General features: G+C 36.0%; 1 protein-coding gene across 4 annotated transcripts in view; it reads right to left on the bottom strand.

Annotated features, from left to right (window-relative positions):
• Positions 1 to 12996, bottom strand: part of OPA1 (OPA1 mitochondrial dynamin like GTPase) — an 84475-nt gene that overhangs the window by 28653 nt on the left and 42826 nt on the right. For all 4 annotated transcript variants that reach the window (XM_010994377.3, XM_010994379.3, XM_010994378.3 and 1 more), the window contains 6 exons: positions 9390 to 9555; positions 7159 to 7311; positions 5705 to 5813; positions 5147 to 5226; positions 1938 to 2078; positions 11 to 127 (listed from right to left, as the gene is read on the bottom strand). In XM_010994377.3, the coding sequence (XP_010992679.1) occupies positions 11 to 127; positions 1938 to 2078; positions 5147 to 5226; positions 5705 to 5813; positions 7159 to 7311; positions 9390 to 9555 (766 nt within the window). The remainder of the gene's footprint in view (positions 1 to 10; positions 128 to 1937; positions 2079 to 5146; positions 5227 to 5704; positions 5814 to 7158; positions 7312 to 9389; positions 9556 to 12996) is intronic.

Below are 12996 nucleotides of genomic sequence, written 5' to 3'. Positions count from 1 at the left end.
GAAACCTTACCTCTGAATCTACAAAATGCCTCTGGTAGTAATAAAAGCCTCTTCGACAAAGATTACAATGGTTTAGGGCTGTTTTTAAGAAATGTCTTCTATAAACTTGGTGCCAAGTATCCTTAATCTAAAATTGGAAAAAAAAAAAAAAAAAAAAAGGAAAGACCAAAGAGTTACTGTACAATCTCCGGGTTCATGAAACACATTCTGAAAAGTCATACAAAAAGTTTCTTTATAAAAGAGTTAATTAAAACCAATGGCAATATTGTTATTCTGCCAAACTTTTTTATCCATTAAAACTTTTTTTTTCAAGATAAAGATTAGATTTACTACTACTCTAACTCCTTACCAGTTTATGTACTTTGAAACTTGCAGTGTTTCTAACGAGCATTATTACTAATCACCTTGTAGAGTTGAGAAGGCGGGGATTCTCTTTCCCTGGTTAGAGGTAAGGTGCCCAAAGTAAAAAGAGGTTGTAATACTCATCTAAGGTCAGAGTTAGACTAGAAAGCTGGTCTCAGACCATGTCCATCAACCCAACAAATTATTAAAATTTGATTATTAAAATTCATTGTTACCACAGCAGTACAACCCCCACCACTTTACTACTATACAGTCTGTTAGTGTGTTTGAAGGTGTTTCACACCGTTGTCTTTTTTTGATCATGACAATGTTAAGAAAGTAGAACAAGTATCATCAACAGTACTTGACAGATGAGAAAAGGGGGCTGAGAGAGATTATACCAATTACTAAAGGCAGTATTACTAGCTAATGGAATGGAACTGCACTAGGACTGACACCTCCTGACATCTGATCCATCCACTATTCCTGTCACAGCACTGCACTACCTATTTTATAGCTTCATAAGCGGTGAGCATAGATTCTCTCGGAAGAAACCTGGTATCTTCCTGCTCACAGAAAGTGAGATATACAGCCAATCCACATCCTAAGATACGGGCAAACTCCCTCCTATTGTATTTACTCACAAAGTTTAAAAGCATCCAGCCGAACTTACTGTTAGTGAGAGCTAGGACCAATGTGGATAAATTAAATCTATATTCAACTAATAACTGCATCTAATCATTAGTTTTAATTTCATTTTCAATTCATAAACAATGAGATGTATTTTAACTGTTTCTTTTCACCAATTTTCTTTCCTTGTTCTGACCTCTGGTGGAATTTTAAGTAAGTATACTCATTTCTCAAGTACCAAAATATAAATGGTAAATAATTCTTAAAAGAATTTATGCATGGCTCTGAAATTTCTTATATAATTGTTCTCCCCACTAGAATTACTCTTCTAAATGGGTTTCACGTAAGCTAACGTTAGTACACTAATATCAAAATGAAGTTTTGATCCCTTATACCCTAACTAGGGAATACAGGCTCAGAAACAACTGCTTTGTTAAAATGTTCTCCAAATAAGCATCATGAAGGTAAGCAAAAAGCAGTCTAAACTATAATTACTTTTATCCTGTTTATTGTAAACATGGAAAATGAGATGGAGCCCCAAATCATTAGCCAAATTACTCATACCTAAGGTATATCTGATTGAAAAAACATATATATAAATGAGCCAAATTTATGCACAATGTTTATTTTGTAACCTGAAACAACATAGCGTGGTGCAGAGATCTGGGTCTCACCCACCCTGGCCAGAAGTAACTGCTGAACCTGCCCAGATGCTTCACTTTTCTACATCTCAAGTTCCCCATTTACAAATTAAAGCGTTACAGTTAAAAAAGCAATACTGAGAATAAAATTTCTACTCTTTCCACACTCAAAATGACAGAGTTCATATTGTTAGCAAAAGTACACATGACCACAGTCAAGTTAAGCACTTCAATATCTCAGGAACATATGAGAAGTAGTGACATTTTACTACAAGAAACAAAGATGAAGGAAGCACGTTCATGCTTCTCAGCAATGATTATTACCAAGCTTGGATCTACGTCTACTCCTCGGGACTCGAGGTTCTTCCGGACTGTAGTTATCTCATCACTGGCAAGGTAAGCTGGGTGCTCCTCATTACATTTCAACATCTTCTCCAATTCATTCTTGGTTTCATTGTGAACACACTTTAAAATGTTTAAAAGAGGACTGTGTTTAGATAGTTCATGATTTGGCACAATTATAAAAGCAGTCTCAATTTTTAATAAATATATTGCTTTTTCACAACAGGTGACAGCAGCTCTATCACAACAATCAGGAAAGGCCAGCGTACCCTGGCTGATGAATGCAGAACAACATGGACATACGAGGGGCCAAGCGGGGAGGGGGATTAGCTCTTTTGTTGTATTTTACTTTTGCTGAGATGTTTCACTGTCGAAGACATCAGGCACCTGACTACGCACTTCCTTTCTTGAACTTAGGGTGTGATTTCAATCTAGGAAAAAGTACCCTGCACACACAGGAAGAGGTTATTTTCTATAAATGCCACTTATGTAAGAACCGATGACTGTAAGGACTTATACTTGTTGACATGTTCTTTTCTTGATATATTCAATATAAAATTCATAGTTTGATTTTTTTTAGAAAGTTTTTTCATTAAAAACTATTCTTTACTTCTGTGAGGTGCCCATCATTCTTAATTCACTTCCAGTCTCTATGATTATTTACAATATCTTCACCAAATGAGGAAAACACATACACATTAGTGATAGGTTTGAAAGCAAGATTCTTGTAGTGTCAAATTAAGTTTATCTTTTAATTTTTCCATCCTTCTTTCAAGATCGCATGGTAAAGAAACTAGCTTTGAAATGACTGATTAAGATACTACCACAGCACTTTGCCCTAAACTCTACCAAGCTATGGAATCTGAGTATTTATATAAACCCTTAAAACACAAATAAATGGCTTATAAATAGAACTACTAAATAATATTCTCTGAAAACATGACATAAGAAATTTAATAAAGAGAAATGTCACTGTTTCCTTAAACATTTGCTATTTGGCCAGAGACAGGAAGGAAATCTCTAAAGCGACAGTCTCCCAATCTTCCTGTCCTGTTTCACTCCCACCTGTCCCACCGCACTCGGTGTTTAGGAGAACAACACTCTCCCATCTATCCTGACCAAGATGTCCATTACTGGCAGCTCAGACAAGGTGAGAAGGGTTCAAAGGAAGGATTTTCTTAGAAAATAAAGGAAAAAGTAACCACACAAAAGCACAAAACAGTTTTCAGAACATGGATTTCTCATCTTTAACACAGGACAATCTTAAGTTTCTTTTCCTGCTAAATCCCGCTAACTCAAAAAGTAAAGGAACTGTCAGCTATGTAAATTCGCGGTGTGAGACCTAGGGATATCCTCAGCCCCTCAGAGAATCCTCTAGATACTACCAGTGGTTTTCAACTGGGAGTAGGAGGGTTAGAGAGTTAGAGAAGGAGAACTTGATTCAGTGAGTCTGACAAGAGACTGTTTTGAAAGAGAAAACAAAATAAACATATGCAAACCCCTCCCTCAGTGATTCTCCCGCCCCTCCCTCCACACTCCAAACCACCGCCTCTGCTCTAGTCAGCCTGGCTCTAACACCTGATGCCCTGAAACCCTGGGAGGAGCAGTTCTTCTCTGAAGGGCTTCCATGTTCCTCTTCTAGGCTACAGATCGTTGCACTGACCTTAAAACAAACTCCCCTGCTTCTCTTGAAGGGATCCCCTATGGGTTCAAGTTCCTGAGAAAAGTAACTTACAACCAGGAATCATTTCTCTCTGAGAGCGTCTGGCCTAAGCATATTTACTACTAGTTGCGGAGGCAAGTTCTGCCGTCATTGATTGTTCTAGACCTAATAGGCCTAATTTCACTAAGCCTTAAGAGTCAGACACCATTTTTCTTTGGAGTTTATCTGTCCTATACCAGTTCCTTCTAATCAATGCCTCTTCTTGTCTCAAAGTCAGAAATATCTGATGGATCTCCAAAAATTTTTTTTCTGAAAGACTGGCTCCTTGCAGCCCATGTGTAGGGCAGAGATAACTGATGCACTCTGCACACAGGCAGGACCCAACCACTACCTCTGCCCACTTCTTTAGCTTCTCTTCAGTCTCTTAATGACTCATTTTTTCACAAAAATCATATCAGAAAAAGAGAGAAGAGGAAGGTTGTCCCCTCACAAATTAAGACAAACTGGGACTCACATCTGACAGAAGCTTATGAAACAAGAAATACATAAAACTAGAAAAAAATAGGGTGTTGGTTAGACAATTAACTCTCTATTTAAAATGAAAATAAAACAAAAAGAAATAAAGAAGAAAATAGGAATGATATGTAATTTGGTAATTTTTCATTCTCTTTATCTGCTCTCTCTCAATATTTCCGTATCTTGGTCTCTTTTCTCTAATGGATTCAAGGAAGGAAGAAAGGACAGTGAATTGGATGCTAACTCTTCTTATTCATTACTTCCTTCATTTAGGGATTTTGATTCTACACTCTCTTTACACTATTCTATTTGAGGAATTAATGTAAAAAACAGTTACTGGTGTAAGAATCAATGCTAGATGGGAAAAGAAGCCATAACAATAAAGAAAGAACAAAAAGCGGGTGGAATTTTAATGATTACACATTTTCCTTCTATTTACTCATTTGTAAAGTTACTAATACTTGCCTTTACCACTTTGTTTTTATAAAGTGCTCATTAAATGTTAATAAACATTAATAAATAAGTGAATGAATTCTATAATTCTACCTCTGTCTGAATTTTTATACTTACTTTGTGAACATAGGAGCAAAAAATGCAAAAGAATAAAATAATCCGAATATACTATAGAAATATCCAGAGATAATATTAATAGAATAAGATAAAAAAGTCATTGTATCTTTTATTCTAATCACATTCTTTCCACATCTTCTGAAATCCTTGTCATTTTTTTTTTTTGTTCATAACCTTAACCTTCATTTTACCTCAAATAGGACAATGAAATGAACAAAGTAATCAACCACAAAGGGGCATATTTCATCTCCCTTTTCTTTTAATAACACAGCTATCTCGTTTGTTTCGCACTTTCTTTTGTGGTTTACTGTTTATTCTAAAGATTTATTATATTTTAGAAAGGCTGACATAAAGCATCTGAAATAATTAAGTTTGGTCTAAGGCATGCAAAGGTTGTATCTTAATGCCTGAATTAAAATGATGAGGATTTGTTTGCTTTTACCTGTTCTTGGGTTCGATTCTTCCAGTACAACCATCTCTTTTTCCAATCTGGACCCACCATATTTTCAATTGCATTTTCGGCTAGAAAAATTTTTTAAAAATTAATTCATCATGAATTTTATCACTTACCAAGAACATAAATGATAACTAATGCTGTCTTGCTTTCGTAACTGTTTCAAAATGCTATATCAATACAAAGTCAGCTGAAATTTTTAAAAACTATATTATTGAAATGTAAATGTGTAAGAATCATGTATGTTTAGAATCTATGAAAAATACAATTGCTTATAAAGTTCCCATAAGTACAGTAGCAAACACTAAAATAGTCTGAATCACAGCTTTTAGAATATGAGCACATATAGCATGTGTCCAATTCAATAATATTTAAGAATAGTTTATAAGCAGTTGACTGAAAAATTCCACAAATAATATTTAACTAGAATATTTATGACCAAGACCCTGAAATGGAATTTTTTTTTTTAAACCAATGTTCACTAAGGTTAATGACTCTGTCTCCACTGGGAATACTCAAAACTCAATAACCCATGTCCCTACTTACTATCCTTGAGACGAGCCTGAAGAGCCTCTTCCATAAAATAAATAGCTGCATCCCACTGCTGCTTATCAGATATGGACCGGTCTTCCAACGCATTGTGTTGAATAACCCGCTGAAATAACAAGGAAAGAAAAACCTCTATTTTAACTTACCATTTTAGTAATTTTTATTCAAACTGACAGCTTAGCAAATATCCAAAAATAACAGATGTATCTACAACAACATAAAAGTATGTCCCTCCCACACAAATGTAGGAGGTCTTATTATCTGTCTGCTTATCACCTTTTTGTCTAAAAAATAAATAGTGGAGATTTTCTCCTAGCCCAAATTAAATGAATTCACTATCTATAAGACAGTCAGGTGTGTGTGTGTGTGTGTGTGTCTGTAGAATTTCATACTTAACTACATAAAATTATACCCTAGAACCTTGATATTCAGGAGCTAGGGATTCAGATCATGTCTACTGTTCCCTTTTGCCATTATGACCTGTGTTAGCATTTTCAAAAAAAAGAGAAGAGGAAAAAAAAAGCAATAACCATTATCTGACTGTGAACAGCAATGAAAAATGTAATGGAAGGAAGCTTAAAAGGTCTAGACAACCATAAGTAAATGTTAGTTATTTATTATAAGAAAATTGGTCTCCAAATGTTATAAATATCGAACAAATGAATGAAAATGGCACCATTCTCTCAGAAATCTTAAAGCATTTGACAAGAATGAATAATGTTTTCAAATATGAAGACAAACATTTCTTCAAAAAAATTATAATTACCATCAGCCTATAGTGAGATATGCATTTTCCTAGAAAACTACTCAATCTTATCTTTCAACAGGATCTCTCATAACTGCGCAGAGCAGGTGCTTAATAAGGTTTGATTATGGTGATGAGAACATTCTACGTAACAAAAGATTTATCAGGTAGTAGAGGTCAGGAGCCAGGTTTTGTAATTAGAGTGGGGCTCATATCCCAGCTTTGTCAATAACAGTAACAGAACTGCTTAAGAACTAAATAAAATAATGCTTACAAAATACATAGCAGAGTTTCTGGCACCTCGTAAGCACTCAATATATGGTAGTTAGCATTACGATTTTAGAATTCTAACATTTTATGACTCAACTCCGCTGAAAACCAATTCATCTAATTCCCACTGTTACCAATGAGAAGCAGCTATCCATAGTTTAGGCCCATGTAAATTTGGTGGAAGTTTATAGAAAACTGTTTACTTTGAGGTCTGACTTTTTTTTTGAAATGATAGCCAAGAAAGAAATAGCAGAGGATGATTTTAGAAGGGCAGAGAAATGTCAAAGGGCCTATTACATTTCATAAATCTATTTCTTTCCTTCATTATTTTCAATTCAGAAGATAATTTAGCCATATAAAAAGTCTATAAAGGAATATCAATTTGAGAAATTATATAAAAATATGAGGCTGACACCCTAATATACAAACGACATACTAAGCTGTCCTCTGCAAAATCATTCCACTTGTGGCGTTTAATACTTTCTTCCTTAACAGCCTCTTTAAGTTTATCAAATATGTCATCATGCTCTTTTCCTTTTGGTTCTGTCATGAAGCGGGAAAATTCTTCTTGTAGGGTCTCCCAAGCAACCTAGAATTATTAAAAAGAAAAAAACTGTATTTATACTGCATACTTTTATTTAACGTGTAACAAGAAAAATAAGCACGTGAATGTAAGTCAAATAGATGTGACAGATCAGTTTATCAGAAGTGATAAATCAGTGTATCAGAAAACACATGTGATGTATAACTGAATCACTATGCTGTACACCAGAAATTAACACAACATTGTAAACTGACTATACTTCAATTAAAAAAAAACACATATAAAATCATGTTTTTAAAAAAAAAGTAGCAAATATAAACTCTGGCCTAAAGGGCTCATATTGGTAGCTGGCGGGATAGATTTGGCCTCCTGACATGTTTTGCTACACATACACAGTGTCTTTAATTTTTAAAAATTAGTAACCAATATTTAAAACCTGAGAGACTATATAAAATCTGCGTTTCCAGCCTCTTCCGAACTATCTAGCAGCACTGGGCCCATGTTTTCCTGCACAGCACCACCCACTGGAGCCCAACAGGAGCTGCCCCTCCCGAGAAGGTCCGCACCCCATGGCGGCCGCCAGACTCAGGTCATCCAAACATCTGAGTTTGCCTGCTTCTGCCACACTGTAACAAGTTGCAAATTTCCTAATTATTTAATCTCTCACATCTCTGCCTTTATACAAATAGATGAAGTAATGTGTCAATACTTTTAAACATAGTTGAGTATTACTCAGCCTTGCATTACTGCTAACTCCCAACTATCTGATAGTGTCGAAAGCAATTAAGAACTAAACCTACTTAGGATTAAGTGGATTAGTTAATGCTGTGTTTTTTATTTGCCCCTTCTCATTTTAAACATTAAGAAATTATGGCATAAAGAAAGGTGACTGTCCAAGAACACAGGGAGGTATTAAAATTAGTTTCTTGACCCTCAGCAGGTTCATGTCTTTCTACCACACCTAGGGGAGGGAGAAAGCAGCAGGAGACAAAGTCACTTGCCATTTTTGCGATCACTTCCACTGCTCGAACCTTAGGATGTGAAAATATGATGCTATCATGGGACAGGGCCCAGAAAAATGTCAGGGCCAGTGGTGAGGAGTGCTGGTGACATGGTGGTGGCAGCTCTCTAATTACTTCAGGGGTAAATGTGTCAAGAACTGACCAGGGGTCAGCAACATGCAGCTTAGGTAGAACAGCTGTTAAGAGTTCTTAGAAAAAGAGGCTTGAGGGAATTGAGATCAGAGGTGAAGAAGCAAGGACGGGAGCAGAACAGGAAAGGGGTGAAAAACACCTGAATAATTAGACACTGACATTTTGTTTCTAAGGTAGGTATAAACAACAAAATTATTTTTAATGTGGATTCTAATTTTGTGAGCAACCTCACACAGAAGTACAGGACACACTGACTCTTATCCACAACAACCAGTCTTCAGAGTGATGTGAGAGGCAAGATCAACCTGGATGATGATCATCATCATCATAACAGCAGCTGACATTCACTGAGTGGTTACTATGGACCAGGTACTGTCAAAGTATTTTACATATGTTAACCTCTTGTAACAATCTGTGCCATAGGCAACAATTTTGTCCCTATTTTATAGATGAGGAAACAAGAAGCATATTAAGCAAATAGCCCAACGATAGCATACACTTATGAACAAGATACACGGGTAACAGAAATGCATTCTCTAAGGGACTTTCTTAAAATTCTTAGTCTAACCTGGTAGGGTCCTAACTAAGAAAATAATTATTTAAGTAAAATTGAGCCCTGAAGAAAAACCAACAAATGAATTGTTTCATCCATTAGCCATTCTCCTTATGGAATCTCTATCTGCAGAGGAAGTTCAAACAAATTTTGCTGGTTTTGTTAAATGCTACCTTTGGAAGGACAACCAATACCCTCAGACCATACCATATCAATTAGTAAATTTTGTTTTTTTAACAGTCGTAACTGGTAACAGCATTACGGTTAATCCCAGCACAGATATTAGGAAAAGAATAAAAGGAGCATAAGGACCAAAAAGAAAGATAGTGACTGCGATGGGAATAAAACCTAAAATTCACAGCTCCTACTCCCTTCAGATAATGCTTCTTACCCATTTAATTAAATTATATCCTAACCTCGACTGCTTTATTAGGAAGCTGCTTATCGGTCCACTGTTTAAGTTTGATATCCACTGTAGTATTAAAAGTCCCTGAATTCATGGTCTGTGCAGCTGGAAGATAGATGTTTTCAATCACATGAGTTGATACTCTTTCCCACAAAGACTGCTGAAGGATTTCCTCCCTGAAATTAAAAAAGAAAAGTTCCAAGAACACTACATTCAAATATAACATTGTTTTTATAAACAGCTTTATTGAAGCATCATTAACTCACAATAAATTGCACATACTTAAAATTTTGATGAAAGTACACACCTGTACATCACCACAATAAAGATAATGAACTTATGCATCATCCTCAAAAGTTGTAGCCATTGGATCTGTTTTTTGTCACTACAGATTAGCTAAAGTTTTCTAGAATTCATACAACATGTACTCTTATTTCGTCTGATTTCTTTCACTCAACGTAATTATTTTGAGATTCACCCATGCTACTGTGTATATTAATACTTCACTTCTTGTTTCGTGAGTAATAGTCCATTGCATGAATCTGTTTATTTATTCACCTGCTGATGGACATTTGGGTTGTTTATGGTTGTTGGCTATCATCAGTAAAGCTGCTATGAGCATTCATGTACAGGTCTTTGTGTGATACATGCTCTTAATCCTCTTAGGCAAATATCTAGGAGTGGAATGGCTGGATCATATGGTAATTATATATTTAACTTTTTAAGATACTGCCAAACTGTTTTCCAAATTGGCTGAACGATTTTATACTCCTACGAGTATGAGAGTTCTAGATCTTCCACATCTTGCCAACATTTGGTATGATTAGCTGTGTTCATTTTAGTCATTCTAATAGGTTTATAGTGGTATCTCGTTATGGTTTTAATTTGCATTTCCCTAATGACTAATAATTCCAAGCAAATTTTCATGTGCTATTTACCTAATATTAATACACACTTTATACACGTTGACTGTGAAGTGGAGTCCAAGACTGTAAACTTCTTGGTACGATTTTAATAATTTATCAGACCACAGCACAAAGCACAGAGATGCTAACGGATATTGCTAGGTAAAACTGTGCAACACTGCATGATAATATAAAAGATGCAAAATCAAGTTGAAAATACTACCTTAGAGGACATCTTACAAGAATACAGTTCTCTAAATAGAAAAAAGACAACTATTTCAATCAAGAAAAAAAGAAATCTCAAGAAAATATTTATTTGGCTTCTCCCAAACTAATCTCTACTGCAACATAATACTACAACACACAAAAACACCCTGTTTATCAAGTGATCAGTCTTAAGAGTAACCTCCACCTTTTGGGATGTAGCCACAAAGCTCAGGGTAGCAGAAACACCTCTTCTATCCAAAAGCCAAACTGCACTTTCCTTGGGTGAGAGGAGTCAACATTCCCTCATAGATAAGATTGCTTGTACTCACCCAATGTTTTGTGTAAAATTAAGTCTACTGAGTCAATGAGCTTAGCTGCTGGCTTTCCCTTGCTAATTTTCAGTGTCTTTTTCCCTGACAACCAGGAAGTGGAAGAGTATGGGAGGGAGGACAAAACAGGTGAAGATACAGAGGTACAAACATCCAATTATAAAATAAGTCATGGTGATGTAATACCAACATGAATAATATGGCCAATAATATTGTAATAATTTTGTATCAGGACAGATGGTATCTAGACGTCTTGCCATGATTGTTCCATAATACATGCACATGTCAAATCACTATGTAGTATACTGAAACTAACATAATACTGTATGTCAACTATGTTTCAATAAGAACAAATGGAAGGAAGAAAGGAAGGAAGGAAGGAAGGGAGGGAGGGAGGAAAGGAGAGAAGGAAGAAAGGAAGGAAGAAAGAGTATGAGAATAGGATACACCACTGAGGACAAGAAGGATCAAGTCGATGGTATTAATGACAGATAATGGGATAATTTTAAGAACAAGATGGAAGGAAAGAAGCTTATCAGGGCCATCCGTTCAGATACAATTTTCAAAAAGATGAACAAAAGATCAGGATCCAGCCTCTGACCACTATGGCCTTTTGCTGCTCCTGCCTCAGAACACACATGGTCTGTTACCTCTTCCTAGGAGTCCGTGGGACAGGAATCCACAATTCAGACTCCCCTTCAAGGAGATCATAACAAAACCCCAGACCACCAAATCCTGACAAGCCTTAAGTAACTTTCTCAAAGGAGGCTGCAGCTTCCCAATCCACCACAGGCAGCTGCTGTCACCTATCCTTACCCGGGCTCACTCACCCTTTCATCACCAAGCTGCTGTCCTCTGTCCAGGCTCCCCTGCTTCCCTACATCACAATAACTTTTCTTGTGCCCTCAGTATGTTATGAAACCCTGTTCCATAACAAACAACGATTTTACACTCTCACTCTTTCTCCGCTCCTTGCATCTTTAATCCTCTCCTGACTCTCCCTTACAGGCAGTCACTGTCCTTGAATCCTGATGCCTGAAAGCAAGAATTAGTTGAACGTGCTTCAGAGTTAGGAAGTGGAAGCTATGTTCTCCTCACCCGACAATCTCTCTTCCAGACCATTTGTCCTCAACTTACAGCAGCCGATTTCCCCAGTATGTGTTCTACGTGATTGTGGACTTCTTCCCTATCCTAACCTAAGTTTTGCCATCATCCAGGGATAAATTCCACTAATACACAAAATACAATTGCCATTATAGTTCTATTTATTACCTTCTTTTTCTCCCAAACCTTACCTACCTCCTTTTTAATTAAATTTTTTCAAAACGGAATTTTTTCTTTTAAAGTGGAAAACTTACTCCATGTAACAATTTCAACCAACACAGAAAAAGTAAAAAATCCTCCATAATTTCTCTTTCACTAGATGACATCAAGTCACAGCTTAATTTATCATTAGAAAGTTAATGCCTACATTACTATTTGTGTGTATTTACACAGGTGGATAATTACACATACTGTTTAATAAATACAATAAAAAAGTATATTGTTCATAGTTTTCCATGTCAACAACCTATTATTTTTCAATGGGTCCGCAGTAATACACTCCATGGATAAATCAACTATTATATAATTCCAAATAGAAACATAAGTGTTAATTTTTTTTAACACTTAAAAACAAAACCATGGTGAAGATTCTTATGTGTTCATCTTTTGTCAAAAATATCTTCATTTCCATAGAGTTCTAGCAGCATAATTACTGGATACAGATGTACTCAGTGCTTAACTAACTCCTCTTCTACATTACCTGCCAATCACTAAATCCTGTCAATTCTATCCTCTAGGTAACCTCTCAAATATCTCAAAACTGTCTCCCCTTCTCCATCTGCACAACCACAGTTCAAGTTCAAACCACCATTGCTTCTCATCTTGATTATTTCAACAGCCAGCTGTCTCCTTGCTCAGTTTTCCCCGCCTGTATTCCACTTTCCTTACTACAAAGATCCTTCTGAAATGCAAATGTGACTTAAAACTCTTCATTGACCCTTACTGCTCATGGGATAAATCCCAAGCTTCTGAACATGACTTGTAAAGCCCTTAATCATCTATTCCTGGTTTATATCCACTATTTCATCCCCTCCTCTTGCCTCCTTCTATGCTGAAGCCATAGGTAACTATT

This window comes from Camelus dromedarius, chromosome 2 (genome assembly GCF_036321535.1).
Source record: "Camelus dromedarius isolate mCamDro1 chromosome 2, mCamDro1.pat, whole genome shotgun sequence".
Lineage (NCBI taxonomy): Eukaryota > Metazoa > Chordata > Mammalia > Artiodactyla > Camelidae > Camelus > Camelus dromedarius.
Note: the sequence above shows the minus strand (reverse complement) of the source record. Positions and strands in the feature narration are given on the sequence as shown.